This window comes from Melospiza melodia, chromosome 11, assembly GCF_035770615.1.
Source record: "Melospiza melodia melodia isolate bMelMel2 chromosome 11, bMelMel2.pri, whole genome shotgun sequence".
Lineage (NCBI taxonomy): Eukaryota > Metazoa > Chordata > Aves > Passeriformes > Passerellidae > Melospiza > Melospiza melodia.
In genome coordinates this window covers 14,551,579-14,576,152 of record NC_086204.1, presented here as the reverse complement: position 1 = coordinate 14,576,152, position 24,574 = coordinate 14,551,579, and the positions used below count along the sequence as shown (strand labels likewise).

The 24,574-nt window shown below is 41.6% G+C and overlaps 1 protein-coding gene across 1 annotated transcript; it reads right to left on the bottom strand.

The window, feature by feature from the left end:
* Nucleotides 1–712: 712 nt before the first annotated feature.
* CNN3 (calponin 3) lies at nucleotides 713–24,413 on the bottom strand. Its single transcript, XM_063165667.1, has 7 exons — nucleotides 24,265–24,413; nucleotides 5,646–5,767; nucleotides 5,130–5,196; nucleotides 3,819–3,956; nucleotides 3,250–3,366; nucleotides 2,386–2,532; nucleotides 713–1,820 (listed from the first exon to the last, which is right to left on the bottom strand). The coding sequence occupies exons 1-7, from the start codon at nucleotides 24,319–24,321 to the stop codon at nucleotides 1,473–1,475; spliced, it is 996 nt and encodes a 331-aa protein (XP_063021737.1). The 5' UTR covers nucleotides 24,322–24,413; the 3' UTR covers nucleotides 713–1,472.
* Nucleotides 24,414–24,574: the final 161 nt, after the last annotated feature.

Below are 24,574 nucleotides of genomic sequence, written 5' to 3'. Positions count from 1 at the left end.
AAAAAATCCTTCATAAATCCAGAACTTGCAAATGTAAAACATTTAATATGCGAATGTAGTCCTTTAAAACTGCAGTGAACACTTTTAAGATAACCTTGAATTATGTTACAGAAGTTACAAACTGCAACATTGGCCCCTATTGACACATGCTCTTTTTCCTCCTTTTTAAAAGTGCCAGTAATTTAGTGTAGCTTCTCTGCACTCCATGCTGAGGAAGAAAGCATCCTCCATTTAGGAATAAAGCTCTGCTATCAGTAACTGAGTACCTGGGATTGCAGGTACTCAGCAGGCACAGGCTTTACATAATCTAAAGCAACAGTGTTTTGCATTCTCCAAGTGATGGCATAAAGGCAACAGGCTGAAGCAGAGGCAACAATAAATCTGTGTGATCCTTGTTTGCCTTGAGAAAACGGCAGGGATTTAGTGAACAGCTAAGGATCTCTGCTCATAACTTCAGTCATGAAGAGGGGAAGTGAACCCAGCTGTGAAGGACCTACATTCCTCTCCTATTAAGTCAGTGACACTCATTCCTGAGAGATTTTTACAAGATAGTTAGATTAAATCCCAGGGAAGAAAATGAACCCAAACTGCAACAGAACGGAGTTCTACATTGTCCTTAAAATAGGCAAAGGTGATGCTTATCTGGGAATAATGCTTATGACATCTAATCTCTAAGACTGGTAGTGAAACAAATGAGACAAGATCCTCTACGTACCTTTAAGAAAAAAATATTTATTTATAAAAATACAATGGGATCAGTTTCAGAAGTGTGGCAATAAATACAGTTCAAGGAAGAAAAAAGCATTTCTACATGGATATATTATGGCACAATAAAAGGCAAATGCACCATCAATCATGGAACTTCTGTTGGCTCAAGACTTTGTACAAGCTCCCTTTTTAGTAAGACAACTATTTCTAAGTTTGGTCAGTGTTGATAATGGAATGAATACACAATCACGAATGCACACTTATGTCTAATGCAGGACTTAACATTAGCAAACAATACCTTAAAAACATAGCAATGATATTAAATCACTAATGAGATATCTTAAATTTAATTGGCAAAGACCACATGTAACTTGAAGCATGAGATTCTTTTATCTCCTCCGGAGAAAAGCTGTAAATATGTAAAATGAAGGCTTAACTTGGTATGTAAAATCCGACTTGGTAGAGATTGTGAGAATGCATAGCTCCTTACGAAACAACCTGGCTGTATCAGAGCACTCCCCCTTTCACAGTATTCCTTTTACTTCATATGCAGTTATTGTTTATGCTGTAGACTACAGCTGTTACAGCACTAAAGGCAACTAGACAGGGAAAGGGCAGAGAAAGGAGAAAGGAATGTATGTAAGGCAGTATTTCTTTAGGTACATTAAGCGTAGTGTGTAGGAAAGACAGGTAACGATTCCACAAGGCTAGTTTCGTTCTTACTGAATAAAATAATCAACTAATACTGAACTTTTGATGCAAAGCTAGTAATCAATGCCCTGGTCACTGTACTGGCCATGGTAATCTCTCTGATAGTCATCTTGGTACTCCCCGTGGTAGTCATCCGGGTACTCTGCCTGGTAATCGCTATCGCTGATTTCCGACCCGTTCGTCCCTGTCCCTTGGCTGCCGTTGTGGATGACAGGTTCTGTGGGCGCAGCACAGTACTTGGGGTCGTACACTTGCCGTCCAAGCCCATACACACTCATTCCTTTCTGTGAAGCCACTTTGTTGGTACCCATTTGTAATGAAATAGTTGAGTTATCCACAGGCTGTAATATGTGCTTCTGATCATAGATGTCTCTCCTGGTACCTGGGGCCAGCATACCAGCCTAATAAAACAGGATTGTAGAGGATCAGTAAGAAGGTCAAGAGCTGGGATTACTAGATTCATGATTTCAACTAGTATGCCTCATTGAAAGTGCTGAAAAGTAGGAATTAAAATACAACAAAACACAGCGCAGTAACACCTGTTCACTAGTAGGTGAGTCACAGAAGCAAGTCCTTGCAGAAAGGTCCAGTTTATGTTCCTCCTTGGAAAGAATATACTAAGCATTTTGACTAAGGTACTGCCAGTAAGCAATTTCTTTTTTGCTTCTGTCTAGTTAATACTTATAATGAAGTTACTGTTTTCTCCTGGTATAACACTGCCAGCAGGAAATTCTAGAAGCAGTGGGATGTTTTTATCCCTTAAGTCACTCAGCACAGAACACACTGGTTAAGATAAGAGATTCAAGTCCCTCAATTACTGCATAAGAGCACAGCTGAACTGTACCCACGCACTTCTGCCTGTTAAACTCTGCCATTGGGCAGCACTCCAGGCTGTCCCATCCCACTGGGCTGAGAGCTGTGTCCCTCCCTGTGTCCCTCCTGCACGTCACACACAGGCCTGCTTACCTGACTGGCTCCTTTGTTAGTGCCCATCTGTAGGCTAATCGTTGTCTGGTCAAATGGCTTATCAGTTTGCATTTTTGGATCATAGAGGTGTCTTCTAGTTCCATAAGCAGTCATGCCTGCCTGACTGGCACACTTGTTGGTGCCCATCTTTATTGGGGGAGGGAAGAAGTGGACAGAAGAAATTATTTTTATTTGTACATTAAGCATAGTCTAAGGAAAAAAATATGGTTGGTAACTGTGATAGCTGACAAAAAAAGTCATTTCAGTGCTTGCTTTCCTCATGTAGTTTGACCACTACCTGTAATATATTACCCTTTCTCCTTTCAAAAGTTTCAAAGGGAAAAATAATGGCAACTGTCATCCTAAGGCCCAACTGCATTGCAATTGGAATGGATGTATGCCTCAAAATGTAAAAAGTACCTTTTATCTTGGACAGTAATGATTCATTTATACTACCACAATTTTTCTACCACAGGAATTTTAAGATTTTACTTTGGCTTTTATGATTACTAAGAAAAGAGGAAAGAAAAAACAAGTTTCATACAAAGAACTTTAACTATCCAAAGACTCCTACTTCAAAACCACCTTAAAAGACAGAGAAGATGCTGCTAATATTAGCTGTTCCTTTCCTCCTTATCACTCTTACAGCAGATTTAAAACAAACAAACCAACCTTCCAGGCAGTGACTTGATCTTATAGAGCCAATCAACTGCTTACAAGAATTAAAACCTCATTCCTCCTTCCATGATAAGAATATATTGTTATTCTGCACCTGGTTTTGCATAAACAATGTCCCAGTTAATCAAAGCAAGAAAGTTGTTCTCAAATGTAACAAATTACTGCAAACTTGAATTTCATACTTACCTGCAGGCCAATTACACTTTGACCAGCTTTTAGTTTTCCTGCATCAAAACTTCGTGCTTGTTTCTCTGCATATTTGACACCAATATCAATTGTAGTATGAAAACCTTTAGTTTTTGCCTATTTTGGGAGAGGGAAAATAGAATATTCAGTGTTTGAAGTGTATTTTCTGTCTCCAGTCTCTAAGCCTGGGCTCCACAAGCAGGTCTGTCTCCATGAGACTGTGTCAGGGCTCAGAGAAGGTACCAGTTCCCCACACCATTTGAAGGTGGCACTCCAAAGCTACCTGAGTCAAAAGGACATTCTGCAGGGATTAGTGCTCTCCTGTGAGCCTGCCCTGCTCTGTGTATGCACATGGAAGCAGTCAGGAACCCCCACTCTGACCTCTAAGCCCTCCCTGGGGCATGTGGGAGCACACAGCTCTCTGAAGTGCACCCTCTGCACTTCAGACTCTCAGCACTGTCTGTACTCTCCTGACAGGCTGGATGCTGCTTTCTGTATTTACATGGGTTGGAGGGTGCATCTGAACTGGCATGTGGATTTGGGCCAGCTCCAGAGGTATAAATACTTACCAGACCTGCCAGTGCCACTAGAGTAGTCTGTACTTGAGTCATATTTCCGTTCTCAAAAAGATCATTTGCTTCAAAAATGTCATGTGGCTTCATACCATAGACTTGGATGGCCTTGATAAAATTCCCAATGTTCTCCAGCTAAATAGAAACAAAAAAGCCAGTTTTCTACAGTGTTTCAGATCAGAAATTAAGTCATTTTAAAGCCTTCTGGCATTGGTTGGTAGGTTTGTTTGCTTGTTTTACTCAAGTTCTTTGCCTTGTGCAAACTGAACGAAACAGTTGGCATGGTTAAGAGTGACTGGTGAGAAGTTTTTGTTAGTTTTAATACTGATTTCAGAAATCAGACTGAGGTCATCCAGCCTGGCATACCTCCATCAGTGAGTACCATATACTTTGTTAGAGTGGGCTTTGATAAGACTTGTCTCAACTGTCCCTTCCAAGAGAAATTCTAATCTAAAACCTGCTTCAGAATTAGAAAATCTGACACAGTATCCATGCTATTTGACTTCAGCAACTGATAATTTTGAATAAAATAAAACTGTAACTATGTGGATGAGATCCTTGTATGGACTGAAGGCATTATCTTGCTCACCGCCTGGGACAAACAAGCCTTGGGACTTATTAGCACTTTTTAGCACTATGTGCTGTAGAAATTGGAAAGCAATGTAGAACACAAAGAGTAAGGACTGAATCTCTTCTTCCCTTCTGAAGTCTTAAGAGGTATTAAAACTTTAAAAACAAAAATCCTCACCCATATTTAGAAGTGTTCAATGCCAAGAAAACAAGGAGGCTGATGTAACAGTATTAAGCTAGACCCACTAACAGCAAAGGCAGTAACTCTAGGGAGCAACACTTTCAATGCTTGTTCCAGACACCTTTTCAGGAGGATGCTTCATACAGAGATGTCTAGGTACAGGCAGGCTGTTGACCTAGTACCTTGCAGCACTGCCTGGATGGAAAACACAGTTGTGATTCAATAAAAAGATTTTTTTTTTTTTTACTGGGCAAAGGCCTTGCTATAGGGCTCTAGATTGTTCTTCCATCTGACACTTCCCTGAACAGCTAAAGCACTGCTATTAAATACAGGTGCTCAACTGCCATTGATGAACCACCTCAGCTGTAGCTGCCTTCTGTTAAACACTGTTCATGTCTGCAGCATCCTCAGCTCTTGGATATGTATCATATCTAACTTGGTGCTACTAGGATTTAAGATGTACAACTTTCACAGCAAATTTGTTAATACAGACAAAAGTACTGTTTGGGGTTCAGGGGGTTAAAGGTGTAGTTCTGAGGTTGTTTTGTTTGTTTTACCTGGTGCCAATTTAGTTTTGATTGATTAATTTTCTTCACTGATCCTGGCTGCAGCTTATTTATAAGCCTGGGGAGGTGAAAAAGAGGGAAATGCTTAAACAATAAATCTCATCCTTATACCATCCGTGCAGGCATTACATAATACTTTCACTCATTCTTTATTAGTTGCATTAGTTTCATCAAAATGGTTAATTTCTTGGTTCATACAGTGGACTAGCTCAGTTCTCAGCTCTCACAACTCTAACAGACTGTAAGAGTTTTTGTGTGCCATTTGATTACTATAGAAATGAGCTACACCATTAAATTCAGAAATACTTAGAAATCTTAGCTGAAATATAAAGGAGATTTAAGTGTTCATTTTTCCAACAGTTTCCAAGAAGTTGTCTCCCACCCTACAGTCAGCTATCTTTGACTGTAATTGTTGACATATTTTCAAGGGGAATCTTCAGAAAGTCCCTTCTTAGTTCCTTTAAAGTAGACAACTCCTAAAAATAAGGTTACTTAATAAATGCTTACTCGCATAAGATAATGCCATCTTTTAATCCCAGTTGGAAGTTTGCACCAATACTCAGCCCTGTCACCTCTTCTATCCAGTTACGCAGATCTTCTTCTATCTGGGGGTCATATTTCAGGGCAATCTGTAACACAAGCAGTCATAAAGTTACTTCAGGAGAGAAATCTCCAACTCTTCCCCACCCCAACTCCATTTCACAGCATGCTGTAGCTGTCATCCAGTAATTTTTTTGCTGGATTTTTAATCTGTATTTTATAAATCAGAGTTCACATGTAAGTACTTTATCCCTTTAACTATGATTTTCATGGCTTTACTAAAGGTCTGTTTGGAAAAAGCACTTTTAAGCATGTTGCAGTTTTTCTTTGAGTAAGAATTCCTGGATCTCCTAGAAAAGTCTTTTGACAGCTACAGAGGAATGATTTTTGAAAAAATACAGGAGTCAAGTTATACTTTGGCAGGAAGTAAGGAAGGGAAATGGTATATTCTGAATTGCCATGCCACCAGTACTACTGCTCACGTGTAAATTTCTACATGAGAAATCTTAATATAATAGATTTGAAGTTATTCAGCTGAAGATGATAGTGGGTTTGCTTTTATAGCTAGTTTATGATTAATGGAGTGACCTAGTAAGTTTTTTCCTTGTTGCTACAACATTAAGTTATCTCGCTGGGGATTCTGGGGGCTGGTCTGTGTCTGGTTTATCGTTAACCTTTACTATCCCTGCAATTTCTCTTCTCTTTGACCTTCCTGGAAGACCCTTCTGGAATAAACTGTGATCTCATATTTTAATTGCAAAGGAAGAAAACCTGCAAAAATCTTTGAAGTTTAAGGCATCAAGAAGAGGCCTAGAGTTGTTAGAAAGATTACTTAAAAATTCATTTTCCAGATGTTCAGACTTCCCTACTCTGCATGTAAGTTTACGGTTCGGTCACTAGAAATCAATCCATGTGAAAGGAATGCTTCAAGCAGTGAACTTCAACACCACCAGCTGCCAACAGCATCCGTGTTCTTTCACTCTGCCCTTTGTTCCCCTCCCATGAACGCACCACAAAGCAGCTCCCACTTCCTTCAGGCTAAACCTGTCACCCTTGCAATCCTTTTCAATATTGGCAAGTTAGACAAAATGGATTCTATCCCTGAAATCATCCCTACGTTTTCTGCAAACAAAGTTATCTGAGCACCAGATTGTGTGAGATAAATAACCTGCAGTGGTGCAGAGGCTGGCAGCACTTGCAGCTTCATTAGCTGTCCTGCATGGGTCAGTGAGCAGGGTAGGAAGGGAGGGAGCCACTGTGAGAAACCTGACAGACAAGCACACAGCGTACCTGCACTGTTTCTAACGTGCAGAAAGGCAGCTCAGCTACACCAGTTGCTTACAAACAAGAAACTCATGGACAGCCATTCACATTAGAGCAAAATGTACATCTGAGACTTTTTACATATAGTTTTAAGACTTCAGCCAAGAAAGGCCAGCTATTAGCAGCTATATATATACTGAAGGAGATTATAATTCCAACGTATCTGAATGACTTGGAGAGAGGCAATTGCTACATTTTGGCTAGCATTAATAATCCCTGGCTCCAAACTGACCAAACTACAATTTACAGTACTCTGTTCCCTATTTTTCTTCTAAGGGGAATGGAAAATTCTTGTATCTCTGGCTTTACTTCAAACCCTTGTCTGAGTAATACTTATTTTCCTTAGACTATTTGTAATAGTAGTGCAATGGTGCCTTAGTTACAGATCAGGATAATGGACTAACCCATTCCTACATTCAGATCTTGACTGAGGTATGAAATTCTGTGCAGCATTCTGTACAAAACGACAAGGAAAATGTCATTACTTTATTTTTTAATCACACCTTTTGGATATTAGCTGAGATGCAGACTAGAAAAGCTAACTGAGGATCACAGCTTGAAAGGACATGGCTGTGGTCTCATCTCAAGGGTGGCAGGCAGTCCCCCTTCAATCCTTTAGTTTAGCACAGCAGCAGCACAACCACATTTATTTCCAGTGATGGTCATAACAGCAAGGGTTGAGAAACATCTTGAAAATGGTGCATATGAAGAAGTCAACTGTCATCTTTCTCCTTCCTAACCTGGTGATTAGCTTACAAATGACTTTTCAGGATATTTTTATTTCCCATGGAAGCAAAGCTTATGTGATCACAGCCTTAATTTGTCTCCCCACTAACATCTGGCAGAACCCAAATAGCTCACTCAACATGATAGAAAAGAAGCAGTCTTGGACAGAATTGAGCGAGTTACATGTTGTGTGAAAATAAATATATGTGCAAGGGAGAAGGATACCAAAAATTCTTCCCCAAAAGGCTGAATTGTAGCATCGGACTCTTCTTGCACATTAGAGAACCTGTTAAAATCTTGCAGAAGTCACCTCACCCACAAAACCTTAAGTTATGTGTACAGGCAAGACAGTGTATAATTTATTTCTGTACCCCAATTCAAGTGAAGGAACAGGGTTTATAGAAAGGCCAGAACTTTCTGTTCTGATGCTCCAGTTGGAAGACAGCAGATAATTTGGGCTGGTCATTCATATGCTGACAGCTCATACTGTGATAAAAATCACCATTCCAGCATGTGGGTACAAAGTGGGGCTTGAGCTAATGTCCCCCACAATTCTTTAGTTACAGACATAATGAACATTGTGCTTTCCGAAAATTTAGGCAGTTTCAGTGTAGCTTAAAGACAGTGTTAGCAATCCTGCAGTTGAAATCATCTGGAATAGAACCGGACTTGTGTTTCTACCACTTAACTTATTTTTCAACTCTGGCAGAAAAAAAAAAAAGGAAATTAAGTTTGTGATCATTTGTGATCACACCACCAAGAGACACAGTTTAATCTTTTCCCTCCCAATAGTAAAAAAAAAAAAGTAAATATGGAAGCCAGTAAGAGTGAGAACCCTAAAGACTTCTGCAAGTGTGACTATCTTAATCTTTCTTGGCAGGCAAAGAAGAAAAAGTCAGAAATTTTCCTCATTTAATAATAAGTGCATTCCATATGTGAGATTACAACTGAAATGAATATTAAATTGCTGACCCCACTGCTTGGGGACCTTAGAAGTAATCAGGTGGAATTTTATCACTTCTGAAGGATATTTACTTTATGTTGGAGTACTTTATCATGTTTCAAATCTTGAGCTTTTCAAGAGGTTTTAAATTGTCTTGGGGTATCACTACAGTGGTTATCTAGAGACAGGAAGTAAAAAACACTTATACACATGAGGAGAGTTCTTAATGCCACTAAAAGCTTTATTTTTGTTCTGATTTTTGAGCTGGTGGGAAACTAAAATACAAAAAGTAAAAATTGGTGCTAATTTCTCTGCAAATAATATTCAATCTACCTGAAAACCTAGAGATGTGGAATCTTTCAAATCAGGCTTTAAACATGTGAGAAGGGATTAAACAGGGAGAGTGACAGGTCAGATACTACCAGAAATAAGGCATTATGCTTATTCTGAATTCTTACCTCTTCTATTCCCAATGGCACAACCAGAGGTTATGTAATGCTCTTACTGAATATTTCATATTTTCCACATGTGGATATCAGAGATGTTCCAGTTTTCCTTTGATTGCTATCTATGAGGTGAAGCCAGAGGCTTTGATACGAATGTAAAAAAATTATGTCTTTTTCCATTACAACTAATCAAAAATATGCCAACATTTGATCCTTTATAAATACTGAGCCTTCATGGAAGATACTTAAGTCATACAAGTCTACAGCAAAAGAAAATACTGTCTACTGAAGATGAAAGCAGTAGCTAAGCAGCTTCATTCACAGTATCATCAGTGCCACAAAAAAACCTTACAGTTCCAGAATACTGTAAAAATGATTCAATTGTAGCAATGGATATAAGATTTTGCAGAAGTTTAATACAAGATAGCAGGAAGCCAACTGTTCATTTCTTTCTTCTGACAAATGTCAAAAGATACATAAAGTTGTTGATGCTGCGCTTTCTATTGATGCTTCAGAGATACAGGTTTAACAGAAATATCTTTGGAAGGAAACTAATGTTTATAGAAGTGGTCAAAATTATGGGTGACCCGAGGTTGTGGCAGGAAAAGGCTGGGTGTTCCCTGCCTATGACAAACTGATACACATGTGTTTGTGCCAGTGTATGCTTCAGGCTGGAATCCTTGGGTTCAATTTGATTCCTCTGGCAACTTCACACCTGATCCTCACACCTAGTTCTCTTCAGGTAGGACTTTCCTCCTTGGGAGATCTTAGAGTGTAAAAACCCTCCCTCCATGTGCAGGACAGAGACAGTAACAATCATCACTGTTTTTATCAAGCTCACGAATTCCTGGAAGCTAGCAAACTTCTGCTGGCCAACTTGAACGATCTGTCTGTGTCCCTTGAAGTTACTCAGTGTGCCTGCAGCATGTTTAGTTTGAGTGATGATGTTAACCAGTACTTCACACCATAACTGATATCATATGGACTTTGAGCTGTCCTTTTATGCTAATCTCTTCCAAATTACACAGTACACACTGTACACTAAGGGCTCCGTGTATGCCAGATCTCCAGTTTGAGTTCAGCTGGCTGCATTGCTGCTACTCTGGAAAATTACTGTAACTGCATCTCAAGGAAGAGTTTAAGCACACTGCACTACTTTTTACACTGGGACTAGCAAACACAAATCTTACTAAGCTAAAAAGCAGGTATAAAAGATAAAACTTGAAGTTAAACATCATGTCATAACAGCTTGCACTTCTTAGTTCTGATGAAATTTCTGATTAAAGCTGCAGGCTTCCTGCCCTCCCCAGCAGGAGTCAAAGGTTTCATGTGCAGCACACTAAATTTAAAGTACTAGTAAGCATTTCAAAAAACTCCTCTCTAGTCATAAGTTTCAACCAAAAAGCATGTGCTTGTCAAAGTACATCAACAACTCTATTATAGGAACTGTGTTTGTCAACAAAACTTTAAATGTATATACATATAAAACTGCAGCGAAGTCAGTTGAACATTTTGGATTTCCAAGGTAAATAAAGTACAGGGCCATGTACAGCAAGAGAAATAACCAGGACTTCACTCCAAGATAAGGTAGCATAGGAAGAGGTTACATAAATGCTTTTCACTAAATTGGACAGAAAAATAGATAGAGGCATAAGATTTGGATTTTAATGTTCTTCATAGGGAGAAATTTGATATGGCCCATATTCTTGCTTAGAGTAACACAAAGTTACTAACTTTTCAATTAAAAAACAAGATTGAGCAGAGAAAGCTTACTGAATTTTTAGTAAGTATAGGAGCATATTCATCTTGTACAGAATTTAATCCATGTTTAGCCAGGGGTTTTAATACTAATTTTACTTTTACACATTTGGATCATAAACTACTGAAAGCAAATATAAACAACAAATTAGAAACTCCAGGTTTTAAGACCTAAGCCTGTACAGTTTCAACTTTAAGTAGCAATTTGTTCCTGTATCAACTTTTCAATCTTTATTAATTCAGAACTGTCTGAGTGAAATTGAATTGCTGTGGTTTCAGTGTTGCCTTTGCAAACATCCTTTGCATTGAAATAAGCACTACCTTCAGCAGTGATTTGTCCTGCTGAGGCCAAAAATACCAATGCTGATACCTCTTTTTCATTTGCTTGGCACTAGTTTGTGATGAAGTATTTTTCCTCCCCCTTTTAAGCGTTTATGATGGCATGGGGAAAGATGAAAGCAAATTCTCTCCTGGTATCAAGGCAGAGGAGGCTCTTGACAGCCCTTACTGCTCAGAAGTGGGAGTCAGGCAGACCACAGCCAGTCCCAAATTGTCATCCAGAATTCCTGTTCATCACCTGCTGTTCTAGAACACGCTTTTGAATCGCCTGTCTAAAATTTACACAGGCAAATACCTGGGAGAAGAAAAGTGTTAAGAGCTTAGTGGCTATGTGAATAACCAAGAAAAAGGCACAAAGAGTAAATTCTTCCCATTAGAGGGACAAGGATTTTTTAAAAAATTTTAATGATACAAGCAAGCTAGAACTTTCTGGTTAAAATTCTATGGTGCAAACAGATTACATATCTAATCTTCAGCTTCAGAGGTGACACAGTGGCAAGGACAATCACTGATTACTTGGTCATAGTGTAAATAAAGAGCAGCACACTCTGTAAGTTGGGACAGGGAACCCATGACTGGAAAAATATAAAGTTTTGGTTTTTACTGAAAGTGGGTAAGAAGATGAAGTGACAGGGTACCAAGGCGATTGTCAAGGGAAGCTTGCCATTTGAAGTACCAACCCAACGAGCACTCATCATAAGGACAAATTAAAATTTCCTGTTAATTTCACACATGTGGACCTGGATTGCATGCAAAAGCAAAATGTGATAGGAGGCACATTTGTGCCCAAGAACCCCAAATGTAACAGGAATGTGACAATGCAGACGAAAGCCAAAGATGAAAGTACTTTAAAAACTCAAAGCCAGCACTCACTATGCCCTGGTATTTGAAGATGCATTTTTTTCTGTCATTATGGACTGTTGTACAGAAAGGCAGAGAACACTGCATTACCAATGGAAGATCTCACTACATCCCAAAATGCTGCTTAGGATAAAATTTTTACAGCTGTATCCATTTTGCTTAATATTCAACCTTTTTTCTTTTTTTTTATGTGTAGTGTAACTGATACCCTGCCAACATCTCACTGTTTTCTCTGTAAATCAAAATTTAGGCTACAATCTTAAAAAAAGAGATGGATGAGCATTAATCCAAAATTCCTGGCACTATTCCCATAGACACCAGTTTAAACTCTGTGAAGTGAGAACAAACCATGCCTCAAAGTTTCCAAGTCATCTTACAAGTACAGATACCTGCAGTCATGCATGGTGCTTGCTGCCAGATCAGCTGGCTGGAAGAACTGAGTGTTCTATTCCCTGGCTGTCCAGCAGGATTTTATGACATTTTGCAATTTTATTTTTTTTTTTTTGCATTTTTGCAGTGCTACCATCTCTTCCCCCAAAGTGCACCAACAACTCAGACACAGGCCTGCTCTTGGATTGAATGCTGCTTCCCTCTCGTACCCAGCAGCTCCTGCTACACCCTCACTTCTTCTGACATGTTCTCAGCTTTTCTTGCAATTTTGCTCTCATCATGTTTTGCCAAAATCAAATTTTCTGGCTTGTAACTCCAAATCTCCTTAGCCATCAGCCTCCACTGTCAACTGTAACACCTTCAGGTCATGCCACCATACTTTACACTCCTTGGTATGGAGTTCCTTTTCTCTGTTTATTTAGTCTGTATATTGCTGAACTATTTATATTCCTCCAGAAAACATGGTTCCAGTAGTATCCACTATCTATTATTTTAAACCACTGCTGATTTTTCCTTCAAAAATCCACTGGGATATATAATTTGTTCTCAGCTAAGACACGGCTGATCCAACCCAATGGACAAAAGCCTGTTGGTCCCTGGTGGGAAGGGAATTCTCCTTGCTTGGAAACCCAGCCCCAGCATGACTGGTATGACACAGCAAATCTGGACAGGCTCTGACATCACGAGCAGTAATGTCTCCTGAGACAACACACGAGTGCTGCATGGAAAATCCTGGTAACCTGACAGACCTCAGTGATGCCTAGTTTATGTTCTTTTGTGGGGGAAAGGAAAAAATCATAGAGAACAATCTGGTGCATAAACAGAAAAAAAATTCCAAAGCATCAGTAACCCAGGAAGCATCTCTTGGGACTGTTACTGTATTTCTGGTGGAGTTCTCAAACTACTACTACTCTGAGTAGTTCTCAAAGCCTAGAAGGAGCCTGCAAACATAAACAGTAACATCAGTGATCATTCAATCTTTTTCAGAACACTTTTCTAATCTATTGCTACTACAGAAGCCCAGGAAATTAGACATTCTTTTAAGTTGATTCCCTTTTCTCCCCAACAGAATGGCTTTCAAATATGTGATTTTACAAGCAAACTGTATTGTGACTCGGTAGCCCTTCCCCACGGCCCAACTTTGTTGACAAGTCTTTCAAATTTTCCTCCCAAACAGGACTGCAGAGTCTGATTATTTCACCAAATTTTCCTCCCAAACAGGACTGCAGAGTCTGATTATTTCATTTTCTCTCCACACCTTTTTTCTTCTCTGCAAATCCTCTTCACTTACCCAAACCAGAGTAATTATGTTCTACAGCAGCAAGCAGGTAACTGGTAACTCAAACATACCTCCCAGAAAACTTGGCTAAAGAAAGCTAAGTCTGTCACTTCAAGTGTTGCTTTAAAAGTTACTCAAAATGCACATTCCTTCTGCCTCTCCAGCGAAGAGGCAGTCCATGCTGCATTTTCTCAGCACTTTTTCCAAAGGCAAACCTCAAGACTCTCCTCTCACCACTCTAATTTGCCCCCACCCAGTAAGCTCAGGTACTCGATTCCTTGCTGCTGGCACAGCTGTGACAGGGACGTGCACAGATGACAGGGCAGCTGCTGAGGTACCAGCATTTCCAGTGAATTGGGCTCAGGGCTTTCACTCGGCTGCCTGTGAACCTGCACTGATTTAACTCCTTTAACTCACATTAGCTGAACAGGCTCACTGCGGTGTCTGTGATGGGTATTCATAAAGAAAACACTGATTCCTCTCATTCTTACCATCCTTGTACACAATAATTCAATCTGGCTTTTATTTTTGTAATTTAGGTGGAAGACATGATTTCTTGAGAACTTCTTTAGCTGCTTCAGCTACTAAGAGCTGCCTAGACTTATCTTTCATAAAGGTAATAGATCAAAGTCTTTCAATTAATGCATAGCATGTTTTTCTGGTTGAGGTAATTCTCCCCATTGGTAGTCTTCTTAGCAGAAGCACAAATAGTGCAGATTTCACACCCTAAGCTTTAGAAGACTTTGTCTATCAACAGCTTCATATTCTTGTTTTGCTTTACCGCCAGCAAAAATATTACAAGAATGAACTTAGCAAAAAGAATGAAAGACAATGATAATCTGCTGCTCTGGCCCTAAAACTCACCTCCTCTCCTGGGTATATCTCTGACCAATTAAAGTTCAGTAGGTGATGCACAAGATTGATTATAATCCAGGAAACATTTAAAAATATTTTGGATTTGGCCACTCAGACAATTTGTGCTTTAACCACACAAAAAGTGTTATAACGATATATTTTTTTAAAGGTTAATGACCATAATACATTAGAAAACGTTTCTTTAATTTTCTAATAATATACATCTTAAGAAGAATTTCTAAGAAAAGTAAAAGTGAAAAAAATTACGATTACATGAACTTGTAGCTCAACCTTTTATGTAATGTAGTTTTAGTAATGTACAAATCAAGCCATAAGCCTGTTATAATGGAGTTTATGAGGAAAGAAGTACAAGTGAGAAAGCAGAAAAGACAGTCAAACTCCAAAGTAACAGACTGATTCAATACCCTGTAGAAACTTTTAAAACACTATTTTACAGCAATTCAACACAAGCAGAAAGAGCAGCTGGCACTGCTGGGGGTGGGTAGGAGATGCACCTACACACTGCATCCCAAACTCAGGATGCCAAGTTGTGGTGTCACTGTGCTGCACTCCTGAATTGAGAGTAGGTTTGAAATATCCACCCAGAAGAATGTGTGGGCAAGGCTGTGCTGCAAATGACTGTGAGAGGTCTCAATCCTCAATGATTTAAGGTTCCATTATTGTTCTGCAGAACAAAATGCTCAGGTGCACTGACTGAACTTTAACTTTGTTAGTTATATTTTGTTCCAATTCTGTTCCATCCATTCAAAGACCAGTGCTTTATTGCTCATATTTAATCTCACAATTGTTGTTTACTTTTTTATTAAAACCAGCTAGGTTCTTTCAAATAGAAGTAGCTTTCCATATCAAAGACATTTTCATACCATCATTTATTAATGATAAAGGCTGTCATCAAGACAGACCATAGTAAAAAGGCATTAGTCTTAATTTTCTTCAAAAATTACTTGTACTTTTTATTTGTATAGGACATGATTAATACAACAACATCAGCAAGGTAAAGGAACAGCTTCTTGCAAAATTAAGCAAAGAGCATTTAGTCTTAGCACACCAGATACGTGCCTGAACTACACATGCTTCACTGACCTAACACAGTGTTGACTTGCAATTATGATATATAATGGAACTTCTGATTGATCCCCCTCAGTGTTATGAAGTGAACCAAAGCAGTGGCAGCTCAGGCTGGTCACACAGTAGGAATCTCAAGAGCAGCTGCAGTACAGGTCCTGCTCCAGCACATCCTTCTGCTCAGTATGTACTGGCCTGAGCTCTGACTTGTGTTCTGCCCATGCTCAACACAGAAGGGAAACACTCTGCTGGGGTCCATGTCAGCAGCAAGGCAGGAGCTGCTTCTCACCATGAACATTTAACTATAACCAAATCCCTTCCAAAATGCATGTGGATTTGATGCCTTACCTTTTCCTGTGAAGGCTTCTAGTATATAGCCAACTGATTAGGGACAACAGAAAAATACTTTTAAATTAAATTATTCTTATTCAAGCAAAACCAGGGACACTAAGGTAATGCTGTCTATAAATAAGAGACTGTAGCAGTGGAAATATCTGCAGGAAAGCAATATAACGGCAGAGCTTTCTTGGCAGGAAAGCAAAGTACGGTTTTTGCAATAGTAATGTCCTGTTTTATCCTTGGGAAAAGCCATGGTAAAAACATGCAAACAGGGCAAGATTTGCTTAGAATCTATAATATCTATAATTCAGACAGCTATGATTTTCAGTAGATCAGATTCCATCTTCATGTAAGCATTTCGGAATAGCAAGAAAGTGCAGAAATATTTAGGCAAATAATTGGTGTTCAGGTCCTGTGTGTATGCACAAGCCATATACTGATTCACCTCTCTGTACCCTTAAGGATTACTCAGTGACCAAAAGGTTGTCTAATGAAAGGTCTGCCTAAATAACATCCTCAAGAAAAATCCTGTGTTGACCCCAGAATACAGGGTTGAGTCTTGGAAGGGAAGCAGCACAGGCACTGAACGGTTGCAGCCCGGTTTCCTTGAGTATCAGTGACCAGGGCAAGCTCAGGCTCCCAAGGCTGACAGCCTGCTTGGCCCAGCTGCTGGGACAGTTGGGGACAGTCCAAGCAGGGCACTGGACCGTGGCTGTGACAGCAGCACTTCATCCTCGCTCCTGGCCTTCCCCTGCTGCCAGCTCCTCCAGGGGCACCGGCGCCTGCCAGCCTTTGCCAGTCACACATCCAGAACGGCACCACTTTGGGTAAGAGACACTTCTGTACAACTCTACAACAGCAAGTTTCATTATGTTTCCCCTCTAAGTATCTGCTAAAATCTGCACTTTTTGAGGAGGGGAGGAAAAAAAAAGGGAGGAGGGGGGTGAGTGTGGGTGGGAGGAGGGAAGGGTTATTGCAGTTTGAAAAAAACAAGTCACAAACACAGAACCACCCGCCTGAAGAAAAGTCAAAACTGTTTTTGAGAAAATCACTGTCATTCAACCCCACTAAATAGAAACAATGACATAAGTTACTATGAGGCATTACTGCAGAACCAAATGTATTTACTCAAAAGAAAGTATTTGCTGCTGAACACAGCTTTACAAGCTAACAGTTGTTTAGAATCAGACTTACAAAAAGCATTTTTAAGCAAGAGTCCCTCTTAAAGAAAAAAAGAAGGATTTTCACATGATCTCACTTAGAAAAAATCTGTTTCAAATTGCCCTACGTGTCCTGGCCTGGAGCCCATTTTTACTGAAGGCCTTTCCTGTACAGTTCCATAGGGGATGGGAATCTCTACAAAGTTTGCCTTAAAAGGACGTGTCAGATGCCCAGCATATACCGTGCTATGCAGCTACAGGAGCTGACAATTCTGGGTACAAAGAAGTTTCTATCCTTTATTCTCTGAGACAAATTATAAACTATTTGCAGGCAAGAAAAAGCATCCAAATTAATGTTCTGTCAAAAAAAGACAAGGTGAGACAAAAATCAGTGATGTGCTGCTGTCCCACAAGAATGTGTGCATCCATCCATCTATCTTTTATGGGTATTGACTCACCAACAGGATATAATAAGTATTTTTCTCCAAATTTTAAAGTAAGTCTAACTCTGAAACCACACAAAGAGCACATTCACTTGTAAATTTTAAACAAGCAAGCACTGCTGTAATGCAAATCATACTTTTTATTTTCTGAGGCTGCTAATCCCATTTAATTGTCATGACTGTCAAGCTCTATTTGCTTTCTTCAGAAGTGTTCTAGTACACTGTGAGCTTGCATTCAAAGGATACAAAATACTTATCTCATATCCTTAAAAATTACCCTTAGCAAGTTTTATGATTTTCTAACACCAGTGTAAGATTTACTGAAAGTTTATTAATTCACCATAAACAAGGTCACTGTAATACATCCTATACATGGACAGAAAATGCTTTAAATCTGCAAGTGCAGACCCAGGGTGCTCACTAAGGTTAAACATACCAGGAGTTTCAGCAAACACCCTCACCGTTCACTTACTGGTGCCCATGCTGGTGCAGCACTGGCAGTTCTGTCTGTGCTGTCCCCAGGCAGGAGCAGACCCCTGTGGGGACAGTAGCTAATCCTGGCTATGCTGTGCCATTCATCACCCTCCTCCAAGAGAGAAGGGTGCAGGTTGAGAGGCAGAGCTGGAACTGGCCCCCCTGAGCCAGGGCTTAGCAGGGGCAGTGACACCAGCCCGCAGTTCAGCACAGCCCGTGCTGCTCCACAGCTCAGGTGTCAGGAGCCCCAAAGACAAGAGTCAGCTTGGCAATCAAGAGTCAGAGTTTACTGGGACTGAAACCACGAGGCAGAGGCAGCAAACTCCTGTGCCAGTGGTTCACAGCAGCCACTGCCAGATGTCCCTGGGGCAGCTCCTTCCACACATCGGTCTGATCCACCCAGGGGCTCCCGAGCTATGGCACCGGGGACAGGGCACATCTACCAGGCGGGGCTGTGCAAGGGCTCCTGAAGGCGAGTCCCGCTGTGTGTGGGCTCAGGCAAGTGTCCAGAACAGGAATGGCTGCTAACATCCAAGCTGACGGCAAGAGAAGTGTTTCCATGGCAAACCACTTGCTTCTGCTCCTGGTAAGAGATGTATCCTTGCTATGAATTCTCAACCCAATGCTACCAAGTTTGCACCACCATCAGTCTGTACCTCTCAGTAGGGTTACTTCTTACTGCTGTAGTGTTAATACTTCTCCTGAAGTAGCCACAGAACTGGAAACTCATACTTGATCAGGGCAGAACAGATGTGTCCTGAGACTGTAACAGTGGAAGTGGTAAGTGGATTAGACACATCAAGGTAGACACACTGAGATAGACAGTAAAGGATGAAGCTTAGTGGAAACACTGTAGTTAAGATTCTCCACTGCTGGATTACCTTCTTCATTTAACAACAACAAAAAAATCTAATTAATCTGTGTTAATACCAATTCTCAGTGAGTATGAGAACTCTTCACACACAGGATCTAACACTAGGAGAATACAAATTAATAGGTTACTACAGCTTAATAAAGCCAGTGATTCACTGGGTTCCCTTAAAAAAAATCCTTTGCAAAATTCCCAGCAAGAGGCTACAGTCACATTTCAGCACTGAGGTGGCAAACACGTTCCCAAAAGCACAGGAGCACCTGCCCAGTAAAAAAATCAATTCCAGTGATTTGGAAGTGCAGAGCAGCAGGGCCACCTTCAAGCAAGTGCCGTCGGACACAATTAACTGACACTTAATCCTGTCAGTCAAAGTGAAACTAAGCATCAGAAACAAGGAACCAGCAGAGAAACTGTAAACTAACTGGAGAATTCTCATAAATTGGTTGCGATGCATTAAAAAAATGCATCTTAAAACTAACTGACCAAAATAGATGGTTTCCTTTTTTGTATCACTAATGTGTTTTTAGTGGTGCATGTTTATTGTGCATAACATCAACTGACTTTAAGTATAGATATGGAATTATTCCATGGTCATATTTATGTTTCATAGACAGTTTTGCTATGGACTTAATTATCAAAACTGTACCATTAAATACAAAGTCAAGAAGTTCACTTGAACTGCAGATCTGTTACCAATATCTGGATCCAGCTCGAAGAAATTCATAGTTCTTTGAAAAAAATACAAAATTTGGACACAAAGAGAAAAGTTTTAGTGCTTTCCACAGCGAAACTGATATTTAGCTAGGAAACGTAAACTTCAAGAGCCATGATCAACTATGAGAAACCATGAATTAACTGGAGCAAACTAAAGTTTAATGCTTGCTCCTATAAATTCTTCTGCTATTTCCTCTAAAATTCCCTTTTCAGTATATATTTCTATGACAATATTTCTAAGAGCACCAAAATATTAGATTTTTTATTTATTCCCCATGCAACAAAATGAAGATTTGTGTAATGCAAATAGTCACACAGGCTGATTTTATTTTAAACTAGACATCTGAATTTAATTCAAAGCTTGTAAATGAAAGATATTATTCCTTTAAAAGTTACACAGATGTCTACATATAAAAGAATAAGAATACAGAGATCTTACACTGTCATTTATGATGACAGAAATCATTCTCCTCTGTTTTCAAAGCCTAAGTTTTCATTGCCTTTATCCAGTACAGTCTCAATTTTTATTGTATAATTTCAGACAACATTGATAGAAATGCACTTTTATCAGGGGCAAACATTCTTACCTAGGGTTCACAAAATTCAGTGAGCAAACCTAAAGGTCTGTTAAAGGAAAATAGTCTAGAGGAAACATAGAATGGTAAAGTAAATATATGGTAGGAAGAATTGTATTTTAAGAATGGAAAAGGGTATTATTTCTGTTTTGAAAGGAGGGCCTAACAGTTCAACCACAGACAGCCAAAACTTATCTCACTATTAAATCACTAATTAAAAAATCTGAAAGAATTATTTTAATCTGGTTCCCAGATTAAAATATTTATTTTTAAAAGAGTAATTTCTGGACTAAGCAATTAAATCTGTTTATTTGGCCTGTAGCAGGTAAAATAGATGACAAGAATTTTCTCCTCAGCAATTTCAAGAGGAACACAATAATCATACCTAGGACTGGTTTGCATTATTCACCACAGACTTCAATTCTTTTCCATTAATCTGTATTTGCCCTCAAGAAGGAAAGCAGGAAACACTACTGCCCTCCTGCACACTTGCAAAACAGGGAGATATGTTGTTTACAGGCTTCATTTGTCTAACAGCCTTCACTTTATAAAGTTTGTTTCCCTTCCTGTTCCATTTCGCTAGGGCTTGACCTTTCAGGGTGGCAGCTGCAGGGCGGGGATAACACCGCAGTCACTCTGCTGCCTCTAAAAGTTTGGAAAATGCAACTGCCCAGTGAAAGCTTCCTGCCACAGGGATGGCTCAGAGGGAAAGTCAGGGACGTGCACCAGCCGAACACTATGCAAATTTTAACTCCCCACACAAACCACACTCCTGCACACCCTCACTTTCTTATGAAGATGAAACTGGCACTGTATCAAAGGTAAGAGGAGGGGGAAGATAAATGCCTGCCTAATACAAATAACACTTCCATGGGAAGGGTGGAGCCACTAGGAAGCAGCTGAATGGACTGGAACCTCTCCTCCTGCTGCCCAATATTCCTGTTTGCTCCACACCTTCTGCAGCAAGACAATGGAGCATAAATCAGAGACAAACACAAAATCGAGTTTGCAGCTCTATCTAATTGCATCACCATCTCGTGCTATGTCAACCTCACGTACTGCACAAACTCCACATTGCTCAAGAAGAAAATTATTTCTTGCCTGCAGAAGAAACCTTTCATTTCCATCAGTTTAAACGGCTCCCCACTGAATATTTGTTTTGGATCAATTATCTTCTGTGATCTCAAGTAAACAGGGAATCGGCTTCAAAGGGATTACACTAGTTTGACTACTACACATTTCTCATGCAGACAAGTTTCCTTACAGCTGGGAACCAGTACACAAACTCCATGCTTTCTCTGCAGGAATGAGGAAAAGAAATCCCTAACAGACACCAAACACCATATTAGTGTGAACTAAGGTAAGGAGCAAAACAAGAGAAGGGTGGAGCCTCAAAGAAAAAACAAAAAAAAACAAAACAAAACAAAACAAAAAAAAACCACCAAAAAACCCCTAAAACAAAGGAAAAAACCAAAAACAACCTCACCCCAAACTAGACAAAAAATTTTAAGCTTAGAGACTGAATCCTGACCCCAATTAATCCTTAAAAAGCATCAGGACACGTTGTATTCATCTATTCAAGTACCATAGCAAACAAAAGGTCTCTCTGATCACTAATACAATGTCAAATGAGCAAATAAAGAATAAAAACCAAAACCAATGGATTTTTTTATCCAGCACAGCTGGACCCTCAGGCAGCATAGCCATGAAGCTGTCCATTTACAGAAAAACACTGCTTGGAGATCAGCACTGAAAATTTCAAACAAGGATATTTAACAGTAACTATCATTCAAGCAGGGAGGTTCTACAGCTACTTACAAACGTTACCCCAACAGCACATTAAAAAACCCGTAACACATAGTCTGCACAAAGGCCAGTATTTTAGAAAGTCTGATTATAACTGGCAGCAAAAACCAGCTCCAAGACTTGGAATTCTTCAAATTCTATTTCTTCATATCTTCATGAGACAGAAAAATCTGGGAAAAGGAATTTTTGCTCTTTACGGAGACATTATCTGCTGGTCCTCTGGAATTATACAGATGAACAGACACACATCTAACCCACAAACCCATGCAAGATACTAGATTGGAGGTACACGATATACCTGTATATAACACAACTGCTTTGAAATTTGATCTCTTCCAATGAGAACAACATTCTAAAAGCTCAAAGCTACACCTCTTCTGGCGATTTTGTTGTTGACTGGAGGCTCTTTTTGTTTGCTTGGGTTTTTTGAAAGGAGATGAGTTAATTTGCCTTTGGTGCACTTGAAATGTTTTCTATGGCACTGCTGCACTGACATTTTCAAAGAACACAACAGAAACCTACAAACAAGTAAACTGGAGCTGCCCCAAAACATCCACCCCTCTGCAATACTTGCATTGAAGGCACAGAATGAGAACAAAACAGAACTCAGCAAGATGAAGTAGAAGGCCCTTTGCATAAAGGTGTGAATTACACCAGTTTCAAACCCTCTGCTGATGCACAGGCTTGGAAGAGTTCCTCAGGAGGCCCTAAGGAAGCCGATGGCAATGAGAAACTGAAAGAAAGAACAAAGAACTTCTTCCCATCTTGTTCCCATTAAGGGATCACTGTTAAACCTACATCACTTTGTCAATAATCTTCAAAGTAGAAGAGTATCTACTTCCTTCCTAATTCACATGCAGTAATACACAAAACGTTTTAGTCTTTTTTTAGGTTTGGGTTGTTCGTTGGGGGGTTTTTTTTCAGTGTGTAATGGTGTAGATAAATCACTAAGTTTAGATGCTGGAAGCAACCACTCTGGAAGACATTTGGTTACATGATGTCATCAAACTTTGCAGCAGAACCCACAACCATCCCGAGAAAGCCGATAAAGAAAAAAACCAAAGCAAAATATTGTTTTGTAAAGCATAAATTACAACGTTTAAGGTAACTACTTTTCTCCCTGCTCTCCTTTTCACTCAGCTACAAGTCAAACAGGATCTGGGGATCTGCTGAAGCCTGAAACCAGACATGCGTGTGAAACAACCGGTTATTAAAGACCACGTTTAGGTTTTAAGCCTGTGAATAAAGACACTGAGCACCAACTTATCCCCGCTTGTATAGCGGTGTAATTTTTATTGCAAAGCTTTTCCTTCTTATTAGGCAATTGTTCGCTGCAAGGCAGCAGCCAGTCTAACAGGACAACGCGAGAAACCTTTTGTTCCCAAGAGAAAAACCTCAGCAAAGCCGCGCACAACCGGCTCCGGCCGCGGGGCCCGGCTGCAGTCAGCGCTGCCGTTTGGGCCGCTCTCTAGCGGAGCCCCGGTGTCTCGGAGCCCCGGTGTCGCGGCGCGGCCGTTCCCGCTGGCGGAGCTCCCCGGGGGCGCGGGTCCCAGCCGCGGCCGCGCCGCCTTTGTGCGCCCCCGCGGGCGGGGCGGGCCGGGCCGGGCCGGGGCGGGGCGGGGCGGGCGGACAATGCGCGTCTGTGCGGGCCCCGCGCCGATTGGCCGCGCGCCGCCCGTGCCCATGATGTCATGCGGATGGAATGCGCCGCGCGGGGGGCCGCGACCCGCGCAGCGCCCGCGCAGCGCCCGCTCGGCGGCCCCGCCCGCGCCGTGCCCGGCTCTGCCCGCCGGGGCTCCCCTGCCCGCCGCTCCGCCGGCTCTGGGACGGCTGCGGGCCCCAGCGCCGCGCCCCGCCCGATCCCGGCGGGCGGAGAAGGCACGAGCGGGATGTCCCGTGCCAGGGCTGCCGGCACGGGCAGGTGCAGCCCGGGCCACGCTGCGAATCGCGGCTCCGCACACGGGCCCGCCCGGCGCTGACAGCTCCTCGGTGCCCGCGAGTTTTCCGAGCGGTGCCGCGAAGGGCAGCGCTGTCCCGGGCCGGCGGCGGGCGCATCCTTGTGCGCCTCCACCGCGCGGGGCGGGCGGAATCCGCCGGCAGCCGGACGCAGCGGAGCCCCGCGTCCTGTAGCGCCTCGTCCCGTCCCGCCCCGCCGTCCCGGTGTAGACAAAGCCCGGCGAGCCCCGCGCCGCCCGTACCTTGTTCTTGACCTCGGCGGAGAGCCCGTAGGAGGGCCCCTTGTTGAAGTGGGTCATGTCGGCGGGCTCCCGCGGTCTGGGGGCGCTGATCGCAGGCGCTGGCGGCTCCGGGCTGAGACGAGAGTCCGCCCGCGGCCGCGGAAAGTTCTAGTCCCTCCCCTCCGGCCGGAGCCACGAAGCGCCAATCGGGGCGCGGGCCGGGGCAGCCCCCCCGGCGGGCCGGGGAGGGGGCGCGGGGCCGCGGGGAGGAGCGCCCGCCCCGCCCGGGCCCGCCCCGCCACCGCCGCCGGGCGCCGCTCGGGGGTCCGGC